This window comes from Mus caroli, chromosome X (assembly GCF_900094665.2).
Source record: "Mus caroli chromosome X, CAROLI_EIJ_v1.1, whole genome shotgun sequence".
In the NCBI taxonomy this organism is placed as follows: domain Eukaryota; kingdom Metazoa; phylum Chordata; class Mammalia; order Rodentia; family Muridae; genus Mus; species Mus caroli.
In genome coordinates, this window is record NC_034589.1 from 74817297 (window position 1) to 74836584 (window position 19288).

A 19288-nucleotide genomic window follows, 5' to 3' on the forward strand; every position below is an offset into this window, starting at 1 on the left:
AGAAAGAAATTAAAGAAGATCTCAGAAGATGGAAAGATTTCCCATGCACATGGATTGGCAGAATCAATATAGTAAAAAAGGGCTATCTTGCCAAAAGCAATCTACAGATTCAATGCAATTCCCATCAAAATTCCAACTCAATTCTTCAACGAATTAGAAAGGGCAATCTCCAAATTCATCTGGAATAATAAAAAAAAAAACTAAGATAGAAAAACTCTTCTCAAGGATAAAAGAACCTCTGGTGGGATCACCATGCCTGACCTATATCTTTACTACAGAGTAATTGTGATAAAAACTGCATGGTACTGGTATAGCAACAGACAAGTAGACCAATGGAATAGAATTGAGGACCCAGAAATGAACCCACACACCTATGGTCACTTGATCTTTGACAAGGGAGCTAAAACCATGCAGTGGAAGAAAGACAGCATTTTCAACAAAAGGTGCTGGCACAACTGGTTGTTATCATGTAGAAGAATGAGAATCGATCCATTCCTATCTCCTTGTACTAAGGTCAAATCTAAGTGGACCAAGGAACTTCACATAAAACCAGAGACACTGAAACTTATAGAGGAGAAAGTGTGGAAAAGCCTTGAAGATATGGGCACAGGGGAAATATTCCTGAATAGAATAGCAATGGCTTGTGCTGCAAGATCGAGAATCTACAAATGGGACCTCATAAAATTGCAAAGCTTCTGTAAGGCAAAAGATACCATCAATAAGACAAAAAGGCCACCAACAGAGTGGGAAAGGATCTTTACCTATTCTAAATCAGATGGGGACTAATATACAATATATATAAATAACTCAAGGAGGTGGACTCCAGAAAAATCAAATAACCCCATTAAAAATGGGGCTCAGAGCTAAACAAAGAATTCTCATCTGAGGAATACCAAATGGTTGAGAAGCACCTGAAAAAGTATTCAGCATCCTTAATCATCAGGGAAATGCAAATCAAAACAACCCTGAGATTCAACCTCACACCAGTCAGAATGGCTAAGATCAAAAATTCAGATGACAGCAGATGCTGGCGAGGATGTGGAGAAAGAGGAACACTCCTCCATTGTTGGTGGGAATGAAAACTTGTACAACCACTCTGGAAATTGGTCTGGCCGTTCCTCAGGAAATTGGACATAGTACTACTGGAGGATACTGCAATACCTCTCCTGGGCATATATCCAGAAGTTGTTCCAACCAATAAGAAGGACACATGCTCCACTATGTTCATCGCAGCCTTTTTTATAATAGCCAGAAGCAGGATAGAACACATATGCCCCTCAACACAGGAATGGATACAGAAAATGTGGTACAATTATACAATGGAGTAATATTCAGCCATTAAAAAGAATGAATTCATGAAATTCCTAGGCAAATGGATGGACCTGGAGGGCATCATCCTGAGTGAGGTAACTCAATCACAAAAGAACTCATATGATATGTACTCACTGATAAGTGGATATTAGCCCAGAAACTTAGAATACCCAAGATATAAGATACAATTTGCTAAACACATGAAGCTCAGGAAGAACGAAGACCAAGATGTGGATATGTTGCCTCTTCTTGGATTTGGGAGCAAGGCACACATGGAAGGATCTACAGAGACAGAGTTTGGAGCTGAGAGGAAAGGATATACCATCTAGAGACTGCCATATCCAGGGATCCATCCCATAATCAGCTTCCAAACGCTGACACCATTGCATACACTAGCAAGGTTTTGATGAAAGGACCCTGATATAACTGTCTCTTGTGAGACTATGCTAGGGCGTAGCAAACACAGAAGTGGATGCTCACAATCAGCTATTGGATGGATCAAGGGCCCCCAATGGAGGAGTTGGAGGAAGTACCCATGGAGCTGGGGGGATCTGCAACCCTATAGTTGGAACAACAATATGAACTAACCAGCACCCCCCACGTCCCCCAGAGCTCATGTCTCTAGCTGCATATGTATCAGAAGATGGCCTGGTCAGCCATCTTCAGTGGAAAGAGAGGCCCATTGGTCGTGCAAACCTTATATGCCTCAGTACAGGGGAACTCCAGGGCCAAGAGGTGGGAGTGGGTGGGGGGGAGTGGGTGGGGGGACTTTTGGGATAGCATTGGAAATGTTAATGAAATAAATATGTAATTAAAAAAATCAATAAAGACATAAAGAAAAAGGAAAAAAAAGGAAGAAAATCCATTTGCAGTATAGGTCATTTAGTTATGGAGGAATATGAAAAGATATTGATTTCTAGCTCATGATACAGCTTTCTCAGTAAACAAGTAGCTATTAATATAAGTAACCTACCAAAAAATAAAATCTGATTCTTTTTTTAAAGTTCTGATGGCAGAGGAACTATATTAAATCTTATAAAAGTAGGCATGTTATACATGTTAGTAAGTAAGAAATGTTTAAATTACTGGAATGGTAGATTTCTACTCATGGTTATAACTACTATTTATTTTTTACTAGACAGTTAATTCACTGAATATTTCAGAATGACTGAGAATCTAAATATATTGATGTAATAGCTCCATGCAATACATAAGCATACACATTGCTACATTATTTAAAGAAATCATATTACTTATCTTCCAATGTTTTTTAAAGTGTTGGAGAAGGAGAAGTATAAAGTACAAGAAAGCAGAGCAACACATATACATGAAATATCATAAGGAATTCCATTACATTGAATGGTAGCTTAAAAAATTCTAGCATAACATTTCATATCTGTACTTTCAGCAATCAAGATGCTGAGGCAGGCAGATGACTGAAGCCCTAGGATGTCATAGTCATGGCAAGTTTTCAGCCTGCCAGCACTTCATAGCAAGACTCCATCTCAAAAACCCCAAATAAACAAATAGAATTTAAAAATAACCATTTCTCATGAAGCCAAAAAGTAAGATGAAACTATTTCTGAGTAATACAGTAGGTAAAACAGTTTTATAAAATTCTAAAATATAAATGGTAAATAATTATATCAGCTAGTATTGTTTAAAAATCTAATAAGTACATCTTGTTTATTCTTTCCCTCCCAGGGTATTTCATGGTAAAGTCATGTTTAATAACTACCATGGAAATAGCTGAATTTCTTTTGACTTTTCAAGGAAACCAAAGTACTTGGAGATAATTCTCCTTACAGAGTATATTTAGTAAACATCTTTCACATGCCAGAGAGTGAATAAGAGATTCTCATTGCTTTTCCTCATGGAATTTGGCCTTACAGTAACAGTGTATATAACAGACATTGCATGGCACAATACATCACAATCAGTTTTCTAAAAGTTAAAGTGGGATAAAACTTCTTTAAAGAGACTAGAAAATGAAATGTTGCTCTTAAGGGAACACATCAAATAGCAATTTCCTTTTCAGAAGCCACTAAAATTAGTCCGAAATGCTGAAAGAAAAAGACCTCTGAACCATAAATTCTGTATTCAGTAAATCTATCCTTTGTTATTGAAGGAAAAATTAAAAAACTATATTCTCATGTTAAGCAAAGCTATGAGAATATTTCGCCAGCAGGGTTATTATTAAAGAACTCTTAAGGAATACTCTTTGGACAAAATAAAGAAAATAAAAGTGGCTAATAACATCAAGAAGAAATACAAGTAAAAATGGGGAGAAATTATATACTTAATGGTACAGGACTTGCAAAGAATTGCAAAGCCCTGAAATCAACAAAAGAAGAACCAATGAAAGGCAAGTTCATAAGAGAAGTGTAAAGAATAAATACTATCATCAATGGGATGTAATAGATATGTATAGATCTCCAGGTTCTTCTCTTTTATTGAGTTTTATTTATGTATGAATATTTCATCTACAAGTAACAAAAACTTGAAAAATTAAATTAAAAATTAAACTTATAAGGGAAGTTTTTAGATTTCACAAGAATCAAACAAAAAATTATCTAAATAGCCTAGAACTTTATCATGTCTCCTCTACCTTAAATTTCATTTTACGTTTCAGCAATTATATTCATAAGACCAGTTACATAAATCTTGACAGATAATACCTTGTCTGACTTGTCAGTCGAAATTCTGTTTCAGATGTCTTGAATAAACCTATTCCACGGATGTTAATGATATCCACCACTTCAGGCTCAGTAGCAATCAATGTTATAGGAAACTTCCAAATTCCATTTGTTATGCACTCAACATTTAATGTGACATGAGCACTTGAATACAAAAAGTTTTTTTTTTTAAAATACAACAGAAAGAAAAGGAAAGAGATTAAATATATTAATTAAATATCTAAAGTTAAAATGAAAGTATCTCTTTGGATCAGCAAAAAAGGGAGGAGACATTTTATTTTTAAAAATCTAGATGACTATTATTTGTATTTTAAGAATAATTTTCCATTTAAGGACTTACAATATTATTATATCATTTGAGATAATTATTTTATAGTTAGCTCTGAAAATACAGAATTGTTGCAAACCAACATAACCAACATAAGCTATCAGTATACTTAGTAAGTTGTAGGTATATTCTGGCAATTGGGTCCAATGAACTATTTTTTTTTCATTAGAATTCTTTTCATAGCTTACTAGCTAGAGATGATATGCTTCCAAATGTTTTTGCATAGAATCAAAGAAATAATATAATCCAAATATTGACAGGCAGAAAAGATAACACATTGAATTATAAAGAGTAACAATACTGTATTTAAAAGAGAAGGGAATTATGCTTACCTGAATGGTTTCCTTGGTGTAAATATCACATTGAAAATCAATGTAATTATTTCACTTTTTACGTTAAAATGTTTTCTGAATAAATATAAAGTTACAGAGGAGTCCAGGCTAGACTTCACATCTTCAGATTCAAACTCGATTTCATATTCAAATTCATGTCTTTTTGAATTTACTGGGAAAATTACAATGAAAGTATGTGCCAGTTTAGTTCACTGTATATAAAGCATGCATCAATTTATGGGTCAACATCATTTCTGACATTATTTTTAGACAAAGGTAAAATTAAATTTTATCTACCTTTATTTTCGTAATGTTTACCAGTATTATATTCCAGGTATATAATACTATAAATAATTATGTTAAAGTGAAATACATGGGTAAATATTAAAATATAAAATATAATTTTCAACATCTTTAATTATTTATATTTCAAACTTATGGAATAAGAAAACTAAACAAAAATTGATATTCAACATTAACTATGAAAAAGAAATACTTTTACACGTGTGATATTGGATACATATATTGAAGATTTAACTTTTAATTAAGCTTACACAAAATCGAAATAGATGTCAAATGATTTAGAGGATTTTTAACATTTATGATACTTTGCTGAAAGAAAAACTGTAAGTTTTAATAGTGAAATGTTTTAAATACAGCCACAGATCTGTGCTCCCTATCCTACCACACAGCCCTGCCCACCTCTCAGGAGGCCTTATCTAACCTGGGACACAGTTCTACCTGCTTCCCAGAAAGTATGCTCTAACTTGGGACACTCAGCTCTACCCTGCCTCCCATGAAGCTTACTCCAACCCAGGATATCCAGACCAACTAACATCAGAGACAACCAGATGTCAAAAGGCAAGCTCAAAAACATAAGCAACAGAAACCAAAGCAATGTAGCACCAACAGAACCCAGCTCTCCTACTACAGCAAGCTCCGGATTTCTTAACACACCTGAAAAGCAAGACTATGACCTTAAATCACATCTCATGAAGATGATACAAGCCTTTAAAGAGGATATAAAAATTCTCTTAAATAAATACAGGAAAGACAGTTAAACAGGTAGAGGCCCTTAAAGAGGAAACAAATAAATCCCTTAAGGAAATATTGGAAAAGAAAATTCTCCTATCACAAAATAATCAAAATACTAAATGAACAGAAGAAAAAAAAAAGAATATTAAAAGCTGCAAGGGACAAGTAACATATAAATGCAGACCTATCAGAATTTCAGAGAAAGCCAGAAGAGACCACAGATGCCAGCCTAGACTGCTATATTCAAAACTCTCAATCACCATAAATGGAGAAACCAAGATATTCCATGGCAAAACCAAATTTAAACAATATCTTCCTACTAATCCATCCCTATAGAAGATGGTAGAAAGGCAACTAGAAGAGAATCACACACATACACAGTAACAGCTTCAATTTCAAAATAACAGGAATGAATGATCATTGGTCATTAATATCTCTCAATATCAATGAACTCAACAAGCAAAACACACAGGCTAACAGACTGGATACATAAACAGGATCCAACATTCTGCTGCATACAAGAAACACACTTCAGGAACAAACATAGACATTACCTTAGAATACAGGGCTGGCAAAAGGTTTTCTAAGCCAATGGACCCATGAAACAAGCTGGAGTACCCATTCTAATATCTAATAAAATATACTTTCAGTAAAAATCCACCAAATGACTTCTCAATTCTCAACAACGATGCCCTAAATGCAAGAGCACACACATTGGTAAAAAGAAACTTTACTAAAGTTCAAAACACATGTTGAACCCCATACAATAATAGCAGAGGATTTTAACATTACACTGTCACGAATGGACAGGTCATTGAAACAGAATCTGAACAGAGAAAAAATGAAACTAAAAGATGCTATGAACCAAATAGAATTAAATATATCTACATAATCTTTCACTTCCAAACAGAATGTACCTTCTACTCATCAACTCACAGAACCTTCTCCCAAATTAACCATAAAACTGGGCACAAAGTAAGCCTCAACAGATACAAGAAGATTTAAATAACCCCTTGTATTTTCTCAGATGACTATGGATTAAGGAGGTACTTCAACAACAGAAACAATAGAAAGCCCATACTCTCCTGGAAACTGAACGACTTTCTACTCAACTGATTGATTACTTGTTCAGGGAAGAAATTTAAAAAGAAGAAGCAGAAGAAGCAGAAGAAGCAGAAGAGGAAGTAGGAGGAAGAGGAGGAGGAGGAGGAGAAGGAGAAGGAGAATCAGCAGCAGCTAAAGACTTTATAGAATTCAATGAAAATGAAGGCAAAGCATACTTTACTAGACACAATGAAGGCAGTGTTAAGAGGAAAATTCTTAGCACCAATGCCTCAATAAAGAACTTTGAAAGATGTCATACTATTGAGTTAACCACCATACCTGAAAGCTCTAGAACAAAAAGAGGCAAACACATGCAAGAGATAAATTGCTAAAGAGTCAAAACTCAAGAAGATAACAAACCCTTATTCAAACTAAGTAAAAGGCATAGAGACATCATCCAAATTAACAAAATCAGAAATGAAAGGAAGACTTAACTACAGACAATGAGGAAATTAAAAAATATATATAGGTCTTACTTTAAAAGCCTAAATTCCATGCAACTGGAAAATCTAAATTAAATTGATGTTTTTGTAGATAGATACCAATTAACAAAGTTAAATTAAGATCAGGTAAACTATTTAAACAGTCACATAATCCCTAAGGAAATAGAAGCAGCCATTAAAAGTCTCCCAACCAAAACAAGGCTATGGTCAGATGATTTAGTGCAGAATTCTACCAGACCTTCAAAGAACAGCTAATACCAATACTCCTCAAACTATTCCACAAAACAGAAACCGAAGGAACACTGCCTAATTCATTCTATGAAGCCACAGTTACTCTGATTCCTAATCCACACAAAGAGCCAACAAAGAAAGAGAACTTTAGACCAATTTTGCTTATGAACATTTACACAAAAGTACTCCATAAAATTCTCGCAAAGAGAATCCAAAAACACACAAAAAACATCATTTATTACGATCACGTAGGTTACATTTCAGGGATACTGGGCTGGCTCTCTATATAAAAATCGATCAAGGTAACCATTAAATGAAAAAAATTGAAAGAAAAAAATTCAAATGATCATCTCATTAGATGCTGAAAAAGCCTTTGACAAAATCCAACACCCATTCATGTTAAAAGTCTTGGAGAGATCTGGGATTCAAGGAACATATATCAATATAATTAAAGAAATATTCAGTAAGCCAATACCCAACATCAAATTAAATGAGAGAAACTTGAAGCAATCCCACTAATATCAGAAACAAGCCAAGGCTGCCCACTTTCTCCCTATCTACTCAGTATAGTACTTGAAGCTCTAGCTAGAAAAATAAGACAACTAAAGAAGATTGAGAGGATACAACTTGAAAAAGACGTCAAGATATCACTAAAGTAATTCTCCGACATACAAACAATAAACAGGCAGAGGAAGAAATTATGGAAACAACACCCTTCACAAAAGCCAGATATAATGTAAAATATCTTGGTGTAACTCTAACCAAGCAAGTGAAAGATCTGTATTCAAGAAATTTAAGTCTCGGCAGAAAGAAATTGAAGAAGATATCAGATTTCCCATGCTCATGGATTGGTATGATTGATGTAGTGAAAATGGCCATCTTATCAACAGCAATCTACTAATTCAATGAAATCCCCATCAAAATGCCACCATAATTTTTTATAGACTTTGAAAGAGCAATTCCTAACTTCATATGAAAAAACAAAAACCAAGGATAGGGAAAACAATCCTAAATAATAAAAGAATTTCTCTCTGAGTCACCATCCCTGACCTTAAGCTGTACTACACAGGAAGAGTGATTTGGTGCTAAAAACAGACAAGTTGATCAATGGGACTGAATTCCCAGAAATAACCCCCCACACTTCAGGACACTTGCTTTTTGACAAAGAAGGCAAAACCATACAGTGGCAAGAAGAAAGCTTCTTCAATAAATGGTGCTGGTTTAACTAGATGTCTGCATGTAGAAAAAAAGCAAATAGATCCATATCTATTGCCCTGAACAAAAGTCAACTCCAAGTGGATCCCAGACATCAACATAATACAAGATACAATAAATCTCATAGAAAGTGGGTAATAGGCTTGAACACATTGGTACAGGAGACAATTTTCTGAGCAGAACACCAATGAGTCAGGCTCTAATATCAACAATCGGTAAATGGAACCTCCTGAGACTAAAAAGCTTCTGTAAGGAAAAGGACAAATGGTAGCCTACCTACTTGGAAATTATTTTCAGTAACCCTACATCTGACTGAGGGCTAATATCCAAAATATAAAAAGATCTCAGAAAGAATCTATTCCAGCAACCAAAATAACCCAATTAAAAAATAGGGTTTGCATTCTTTTATATGCTGACCACCAGTTGAACCAGCATCATTTGTTGAAAATGTTGTCTTTTTTCCACTGGATAGCCTTAGCTCCTTTTTCAAAGATCTAGTAACCATAGGTGTGTGGGTTCATTTCTGGGTCTTCAATTCTGTTCCACTGATCTACGTGCCTGTCTGCACCAATACCATGCAGTTTTTGTCACTATTGCTCTGTAGTACAGATTGAGGTCAGGGATGAGTCCCCCAGAAGTTTTTATTGGTGAGAATAGTTTTCTCTATCCTGGGATTTTTTTTTAATTCCAAATGAATTTACAAATTGTACCTTCTGTAGCCAGGCAAGACACTAAGTGGAGATACAAGAATACCAACCCACCCACAAAATTTTGACCACAATTTTTTCCATCTAAAAGAAATACAGGGACAAAGATGGGACAGAGAGAGGAGGAATGGCCAAGCAATAACTGACCCAACTTAAGATGGACAAGCACCCATTGATGATACTCTGTTATGCTTGCAGACAGGAGTCTAGCATAACTGTTCTCTGATAGGCTCCACCTAATAGCTAACTGAAACAGATGCACATACCCATAGCCACATATTGGATAGAGGTCAAGGACTCTTATGGAAGAGTTGGGGGAAGTATTGACAGGCCTGAAGGGGATGGGAACCCCACAGGTCAACCCACTGAGTAAACTAACCTGCAGGAACAGAGCCACTAACTAGAGTTCTGCTTCTGTACTCTGTAGGGCACTGTACATGGACATGTATATGGTGGACATAAATTCATGTGTGAAAACCACTTATATACATAAAATTTAAAAGGTGTTTTGAAAGAAACAAAAAGATACATGAGTCTTATGCATTTATGCAGTAATACCAGTCTCAGATTAATGGCCCCAGTTGGAAAGTCACTAAACTAATTTCCAAAGAAGCATAAACAATGCATGGACCAAGAGCTACAATTATAGAGTATATCCTAAGCATGAACAGTAGACTGTAAGGTATAAGAGCTATATTACAAAATGTAGTATAGAATTCTAAGTACTTGATAAGATAATATTCTGGTGGATAATGTCAAATGTTTAAATAACATAGGTGAGTTAAACATCAGTGTGTATAACTTGTACATATATGGAAATTCCATAATGAGAGTATTTTATACATTAATATACACTAATAAAAATTAAATATTTGAGACTACTTAATCAGTGCATAAGTCCATTCAAACATACTTTTAATACCTCCATCACAGAGTCTATGTCTTGTTAATTAGAGACTGTGCCTAGTTCTGGCAGACAAGTTACATTACAGATGAATGATAAAAATGTAAAAATAATTTAAAGGTATATATAAGGTATCAGTGGAAACATCAGAGTATTCCTTGCATTTTCATGTAATAATGGCTTACTGCTTGATTAGACTCAGAGGTAATAAAACATATCATAAGGAAGGGGAAATTGGGAGTTCTTTTTTTCCCATCGAGTTTATATAGATGTGCATATTAAGTCAAAATAATTTAAAATATTAGAACAAAAATTACATTCAGTTATTGTTCACTGCTATCAGGTTTTGCATTCAGAGAATCAAACAATATGCCTTAGTAGAAGAAAGAAATATGAGCAGAGAGCTGGCCATTCACTATCTTAATGTTTGTATCCAAGATTCAGGCTTTCTTCTCATCCCTAATGTGTAGATTATACATCTAGGGAGTCTACAAATGGCTAATGTAATATCAATTCACTCAGTTATTGTGGAAGGCACTACTTAACTCAAATGAGTTTATGGATTCCAGTCACTTTCCAATTTACCTTTATAGTTGCAGGATAACATTTGGTTTTCCATCTATATCTTGGTACTGGGACTAATGTTTCACTGAACATGGATATATAGATTCTCATTTTAATTCTTTTAGAACTGCATTCAGTGGAATAGTAGAATAAATGTAGAATCCTGTTTCAAATTTTATGAGGTGACTCCATGCTAATATTCAGACTTGTTGATTTATTTTGTTTTCCCATCAAGAGTATGAAAGGGCTTAAGTTTCTCTATATTCTTCTCACTTCTTAAAATAATGATCAGGGAGCTAAGTGTGATTCTACACTTTTCTGAGATTTGACCAGTAAATACTTATAAGCAGCAGTGGATATATTTTCATATGGTTATTAACTATTTCTGTATTTTTTCTGGAGAAAAGTTTCTTCACATTCTTTAGCCTATTTTTCAATTAGGTTATCACATACTTTGAATAGATGTAGGCATTCCCTATATATTTTGGAGCTCAATCCCTCATCAGATACATAGTTTGTAAATATTTCCTCCCTTTTCATAGCTGTCATTTTCTACCTGTTGATTACATATTTTTGCTATGATTACAACTTGTCATATGAGGTTAGGTGTGGAATAATTTTGGCTTCAGATTTTGGATTTTTAGATCTAGAATGCTCTATTCAAAACACATGTCAATTATTTTAATTTGTATAGAAAATATGAATCACAAATGAAATATCTGCAGCAAAATTTATATTTAAAAATTCATTTAAGTATTATATTTAATTCATATAATTTTTCAAAATTTCTAATGTAAGAAACAGTCATTCAAATTTGTTTATAAATGTAATATGGCTTCAGTAACAATTCTTTTTTTGTTTTGTTTTGTTTTTGTTTTTTGATACAGGGTTTCTCTATGTATCCCTAGCTGTCCTGGAAGTCTCTCTGTAGACTAAGCTGACCTGGAACTCAGAAATCTGCCTGCCTCTACCTCCCAAGAGCTGGGATTAAAGGCATAAGCCACCACTGCCTGGTTAGTAACAATTCTTGACTCCAGAAGGAACTCAATGTTTAGCTCAATGGCCGAGTATTTGCATATTACCTATGAAATCCTGGGTTAAAGTTCAAAACCACACCAAAAAACGAGGAAAATAGAGAATGGAAAGATATTAAAGTTGAGTTCTGCTAGAAAATAAATTTACTGAAATTTTTCTTTTCTCAATGATGAGAGATTTACAATCCATTTCATATAAATCATGTAGTAACTCTAACTATCATCATAACTGAGAAAACTGCTATGTAAAGACAATTTACAGCATTCTTAAATACTAATTTGAATGTTATATTGTAAATGAAAAGTAAATGGATCTTAATTACTGAACAATTAGCAGCCCATATTTTAAGTAATGAATTTTTATTTACTATAATTAACTCTTAAAGCTATGATTACAATTCTCTTACCATCAACATCTTCATAAATATTTTTATATACATTTCTTTTTGGAAAAACTAAAAATTCTGCCATGTCAGGTTTTGGATGTGTAGTCAAAAAACTACCAAGTATTGACACTTCCACTTTTTCTTCTCTTTGTTTGTTGGCCTGACATCTTATGATAACTGTAGGAGAAAAATTGTTTTAGTTGATTCAATAGTTAGGTAAATTATTGAGATAAATTAATTTTTTATAAACATAGAACTTCACTGAAAATAATTTTAATTAGTGCTGCATATGGCATAAATAGCTATATATTATAAACATGAACATTAAATAGTAGATAAAAATAGTATCTTAAAGTCAAAGTCAAATTATGTAATATACATGCATACATACATAGATATATTCACTCACACACACACACACACACACACACATATATATGAGACCATATTAGGATGTAGAAATTTGTTTCAGGAAATGATATAGTCATGTTACTAACTCAAGTCGCAACTCTGGAAACATGAACTACATTTTAAAAATCTGCATATTTACCGTGTTACTCAGATCTATTTTTTATAATAAAAGTAAAGTATATGCCTTCAAATAATTAAAATCAAAGTTCAGCAATACTGAATTTATAATATTTAAAAACCACTATTTGGCATTTTTAAAATTTTTATTTTTTATTATTTTCTTTCTTTATTTTAAATTTTATCCCCTTTCCTCATTTCCTCTCTGAAAACCCCCCATCTCTTCCCTCTTCCTCCTGCTCACTAATCCATCCCCTCCTGCTTTCCTGTCCAGTCATTCCCCTACACTGGGGCATCGAGCCTTCACAAGACCAAGAGCCTCTTCTCTCACAAGGCCATCCTCTGCTACATATACAGTGAAGCCTTTTGGCTTTTTATATGTACTTTAAAATTCATACTTGCAATGATTTTTAAATTTCAAATCTATAATATCTATCATGTTAGTGGCCATATATAAGACTACAATGACTTAATATAAACCTTAAATATGATGTATGAATATTACTTCATAGCATTAAAGATCTCTCTATGGTAGTTACACATGTACTACATGCCAATATTTACACCTATGAAATGTAAATGTTGTCAGTATATCACAATCAAATGTTTGTTTGCATAATTCCTAATTATATAAGAGTAACTAATATTTGATAGTAGCTTCATAATACTATTGAACAATGTCAAAGATACTTCTATATATGTGGATTTTTTTTCTCCAATTAAAACAAGGAAGTATTTAATGTTGGCCTTTCTTTATAACCAGTGGTATCACATTTAGGAAAGTGCTCCAGTATAAGAAAAACTTACCACACCTTCCTTTTTCAGTGTGATGGAATCACATTTCATCTCATTACTTCGTTTTGTTGCTGAAGATGGAACCCAGGCTCATTTAAATGCTAAGGAAGCACTATACCACTGTATAGCCTCAGCCTGGATGAAAGTCTAATTCTTTCATTTGCAATAATTGATATGGAGCATGACAGAACAGAATTTCAAGCTTTTGAAAAACTCCATCAGAAATTTTTATGGTAGGTACTCAAGACATGATTTATCATACCTACTGGTGAGAAAGAAAGGGGTGTCGCAGCACTTTCACCAATAGGGCTGCTTGCAGTATATCTGCTTGTATTTGCATAAAGTGGAGTTACAGGATACTAAGTTCTCTTGGAATTCTGTGTTTCTTCTCTCCTGAGTACAAGATACTTACCTGGAGAACTTTTAGGTGGTCGTGCCTGGGGAAGTCCAATGATAGGGTACATCCAGTGTATTGCTTGAATTTCCCCATAGTCTACTCCAATATATCTATTTTTAAAAATATGGAGAGTTAACACAAAACAGAAGTACTGTCAATATAGATCAAGGAAATAATAGTTATACAGGTATGTAACATCAATTAATGAAAAAAAAAAGAGGCCATGAATATGAAAGAGGAAGTTGGGGTATAGTATAAGGTTTGGAGTGAGAGAAAGGAATTGATGAAATTATATTATATTCTCAAAAAAACAAAATAACTAATAAAGAGAAAAAGGCTGTATTCTTAATTACTCTGAAGGTATTTTAGTAAAGTTTACACAATTATATTTAGGCAGACAAAAGTATCAAAGAGAAAACCTTTTCCTTAAGCTGACGATGTCATAAACATGTACAAGGAAGACTAAGGAAATTATTCCAAAGAAAATCATCATGGGGTGTAAGTTTAAATGTAGAAGCATCAGTCTCTACCTTCCAAGAGTACATCTCTATTTATTGCTGTAACTAAATGTAACTGAAAATCACGAAATACACTTCATTACATGGCTCCAGAAAGGCATGTTAACTTTATTTTAAGATGACAGCAGTCAAAATCAGAGCATACATTTCATATACTATTAAGGAAAAATTTAGAAAAGTTTGCTGATTATTTCTGAAGATGGAAATTTCTTGTAAAATAAAATAGTAAAAACTACAGAGAAGATTAAGAGTGTATGTGACCTGTGTAACTGCTGCCTAGGACACCATACTCAAAAGGCAAAAGGGTTCTGTGCTTTTAACCACAACTTACAATGCTCAGTAGGTTTTTAATAAGATTCCTTTCATTGTAATACTTCACTGGGATACTGTGTGTGTATATGTGTGTGAGTGCCCAAGCGTGCACACGCGTGCACGTGTGTGTGAATATGCATGTGCATATAAATAACTGTTACTCTGGGAATGCTAAAATTCTTGGAGAATTGATAATAACTGAGCCAGAGTAAAAAAAAAATTGGAGAAGAAATACATAAATATATAAATTAAGATTTCAATTTCGTTAAGGTTTCTACAATAATTAACCTAAAGTCAGAGCAAACATTTACATGTACTATTATTGATGTAGGCTTAATGCTCAGCTAAGGAAAGAGTGTAAGTTACCTTCATATTGGCAATGACATAGAAATGACATACACTGGTTGCAGCAGTGTTTCAACACATGGTGAGTGCCAGCCCTACAATTCTCAATTTCACTCAGATAAGCTGCAGTCAGTCATTATTTTCCCTTTCTACACATATGACTGGTTAAAGGTAATACTTCAACAAACAAACATATTTTTCTATACATATGAGTTGCAGTAGTTCAGATCTTATTGAGATTTATGTTGAATGTGTATCACACATTAAGGAAACCTATCACATCAAGTTCAATCAATACATAAACTATTTTCTTTCTATGTTATAATTATTACCTCTTAGCCTCTGCACTTAGTTCATCAAAATTGTCAATTAGCCAATTCTTTTTGTTTGTTCTCTTCATTTTAACAATCACCATTGTTTTATACAATGCCATAGTAGAAGGTATAAATAACACTGGGATATCTAATTTTCCTTTAGGAGGCACTACAATTCCTGTAAAATACATAAAACAATTTCAAAATCTTATAATGTGCTAGCTCAGCCTGTTCTTCACTGCTTTATTCATAATAGCCAGAAATGGAAATAACTGAAATGTCCTTTAACTAATGAATGCATAACAACAATAACAACAAAATCTCATGCAGATATACAATGGAATTATATTTATGTGTAAAGAAAAATGAAATCATGAAATTTGCAGATAATCTGGTAGAACAGGAAATTATTATACTGAATGAGGTAACTAGGCTCAGAAAGACAAATGTCACATGTTCTTTTTTTAATTTTACACATAATTTTAATAGCAGAGAGTAATATCCTAATGTTTTTACTGTCCATTAAATTCCTTCTGAATAAAACCCACATTCTGGTAAGTTGTAAGTGCTTCACTATATTTCCCCTAAATTTCCTTAATTGTATTCTAAGATACATTTTATTTGAAGGTAAGAAGTTTCTTCTCAAGAGGCTTTGAACTTGATAATTTTTAAAACTGATGGCTAAGCTTATATAGAAGGATAAAAGACCTAGAAAAATCATGCATTTTTGCCAACTCTTACTATATGTTATGGACAAGTAAGGGAGAAAATTTATAGTATAAATGGTACAGTGCTATTTGTTGTACATTTAAATATGTTCACAACTTTTATTGGTACCCTCAAGTTGCTGGTAATAAAATCTTTTCATCCAGAAGGAAATCCAATTTAGGAGAGCAGACTGAAGGGAGGTATTGTGTGACCCTATTCCTGAGGAGGGGAGGATAATAAATGGTCTGGTAAGAGATATATAGAAGGAAGAAGCCTTCCCTAACTAACTCCAGGATTAGGATTTTGATTGTGTAGGAGAGAGAGAGCAGCTCATTTAAAAGGCTGCATTAAAAAAAAGTGGCCTTTGAAGGAAGGTTCAGAGAAGGCTTAGAAAGGCCAATTCAAGATACAGAGGGCTTAGTACTGATGATTCTAATTTTAGAGGATGAGTTGTGAAGGTTTTGGATTAATCAAGGAATGAGGACTGTGATCAAAAGTGGACAGATACTAGTTAAAGGCAAGAAAAAAAATGCCAAGGATGAGGGATATCACAAAGCAAGTAGATTATCAGTTATGATGTTAGATTTTGTCAAAGGTTTTTTTTTCCCAACATCTAATGAGATGATCATGTTTTGTTTTCTTTCAGTTTGTTTATATGATAGATTACATTTTATTGTTGAATATTTAACTATATTTGTTTCTCTGAGATGAAGCCTATATGATCATGTTGGACGACACATTCTTTGATTTGGTTTGCAAGTGTTTATTTAGTACTTTTGTAATACTGTTCATAAAAGAAATTCTCTTTGTTGAGTCTTTGTATGGTTTAGGCATCAGAGTGACTATGGGCTCATAGATTGAGTGTTCCTTTGGCAGGCCTCCATAAGACAGAAGCTGATGGAGCACAGGAGAGAAGCAAGCAGTGTGTGCTCACCTCTGTAGGCTGACCTCAACTGAATTTTTATGGTTTTTCTCTGTTTGATTTTTGTTTATTCATTTGTTTTTCCTGACAGTCTATGTACTCATACATGTAAAAGTAAGATCAAATGGATGTAAGTTGTCATGGCTATATGAGTATGTAGAAAATAAAGAGATAAAAGAAGCTTTCTAGTTTTATCAGCTCAGTAGATAAATCAAAATGTAATATTACCTAAGGGGCTATATTTATATTTTTTGGTTGTTATTTCACAGAAAGAAATTATGAATATATATAACAGAATCCCATTTTTAGGATTTCCCTTCTTTTATCAGGCATAGGCAGCCACTAAATTTTGTCATTTTTATTCTTCTTCAATATTGGAAATGACCTTGGATATCATTTCCTTAAGCACCTAGGTAGATATTGGAATCTCTGTGTCCAAAAAGAATTAAGAAATACCAAAACTGGCTGAATCCAAAATTCACTAAATAAAAAATCAGTAGCCCTCCTTTATACAAATTAAAAAAAGGCTGGAAAAAATTAGGGAAACAGTACCTGTCAAAACAGTCACAAATATTATAAAATATCTTGGAGTAACTCTAACCAAACAAGAGAAAGGCCTATATGACAAGATGTTCAACTCTCTGAAGAAAGAAACTGAAGAAGATAGTAGAAGGTGGAAAGATCTTCCATGCTTCTAGAAGGTGAGATTAACATAATAAGAATGGCTAGATACACTATATATAATAGAATAAAAAGTAGGGAATAGCCTTGAACTCACTGGTACAGGAGACAAGTTCCTGAACAGAATATGAACAGCTTGGGCACTAAGATCAGCAATTGATAAACGCGACCTCATGAAATTTAAAAGATTCTATAATGCAAAGGACACTATCAATAGGACAAAATAGCAGCCAACAGAATGGAAAAAGATCTTTACCAACCCTACATCCAACAGAGGAGTTATATGGAAAATATATCAAGAACTCAAGAAGGTAGACAACAACAACCCAAACAATCTAACTAAAACTAGGGTACAGATCTAAGCTAAACAGAGAATTCTCAACAGAGGACTCTCTATTTGTTGAGAAGCACTGAAGGAAATGTTCACTATCTTTAGCCTTCAGAGAATTGACATTGTATCTTACCCTCTTCCAGAATGGATCATATAAAAAATCAAGGGACAACACATGCTGTCAAGGAGATGGATAAAGGATAACACCCTTCCATTGTTAGTCAGAGTGCAAAATTGTACTTTCCAAATCAATCTTGGTGTTTTCTCAGAAAACTGGGAATAGTTTTACCTCAAGACCCAATTTTTATGCATTACCCAAAAATTATTCCACCGTACCACAAGAATGTTTGCTCAGCTATTTTCCTAACAGCTTTATTTGTAATAGCAAGAAACTGTAAAAACAAAACAAAACAAAACAAAAACAGATGCCCTTCAAGAAAATGTGGTACATCTACACAATGGAATACTACTCAGCTATAAAAAAAAATCAAGGACAACATGAAATTTACAGGAAAATTGATATAAATAGAAAATATCATCCTAAGTAAGGCAATGCAGACTCAAATAAGACAGGCATGGTATTTATTCACTTATAAGTGGATATTAGCCATAAAATATAGGGTAACCATGCTATACCCCACAGACTCAAAAAAGCTAATTAACAAGAAGGGTACAAGGGAGGATGCTTGAATCTCACTCAGAAGGGGAAATAAAATAGACATTAGAGGTTGAGGAAAAGAGGGGACTTAGTGGAAGACGGATTGGGGAGGGGAAAAGGGATGAGGATAAGGTATGGGGAAAGCAGGAGGGTGGTAAGAGAGCTGGGAGAGAGATAAGGGAAATCAGGATTCCTACCAGCAAGGGACATGGAGCCTGAAGTGGCTACCTCCTGTATCCAGCTTGGGTTTCCAGTTCAGGGAAGGGGGAGACTAATCCACCCACAAAACCTTTGATTCAAAATTTGACCTGCCTACAAGATGTGTAGGGATGAAAATGGAGCAGAAATTAAGGAAATGGTCAGATTGCAAGCTTGTACAACCACTCTGGAAATCAGTGTGGTGGTTCCTCAGAAAATTGGACATAGTACTACCGGAGGATCCAGCAATACCTCTCCTGGGCATATATCCAGAAGATGTCCCAACCGGTA

The 19288-nt window shown here is 34.0% G+C and overlaps 1 protein-coding gene across 1 annotated transcript in view; it reads right to left on the reverse strand.

The window, feature by feature from the left end:
* The window catches only part of Cfap47 (cilia and flagella associated protein 47), a 238201-nt gene that overhangs the window by 19401 nt on the left and 199512 nt on the right, over positions 1-19288 (reverse strand). The window contains exons 58-62 of the mRNA XM_021153316.2: positions 15518-15677; positions 14026-14120; positions 12312-12467; positions 4668-4839; positions 3990-4151 (exon numbers count right to left, since the gene is read on the reverse strand). Of these exons, the coding sequence (XP_021008975.2) occupies positions 3990-4151; positions 4668-4839; positions 12312-12467; positions 14026-14120; positions 15518-15677 (745 nt within the window). The remainder of the gene's footprint in view (positions 1-3989; positions 4152-4667; positions 4840-12311; positions 12468-14025; positions 14121-15517; positions 15678-19288) is intronic.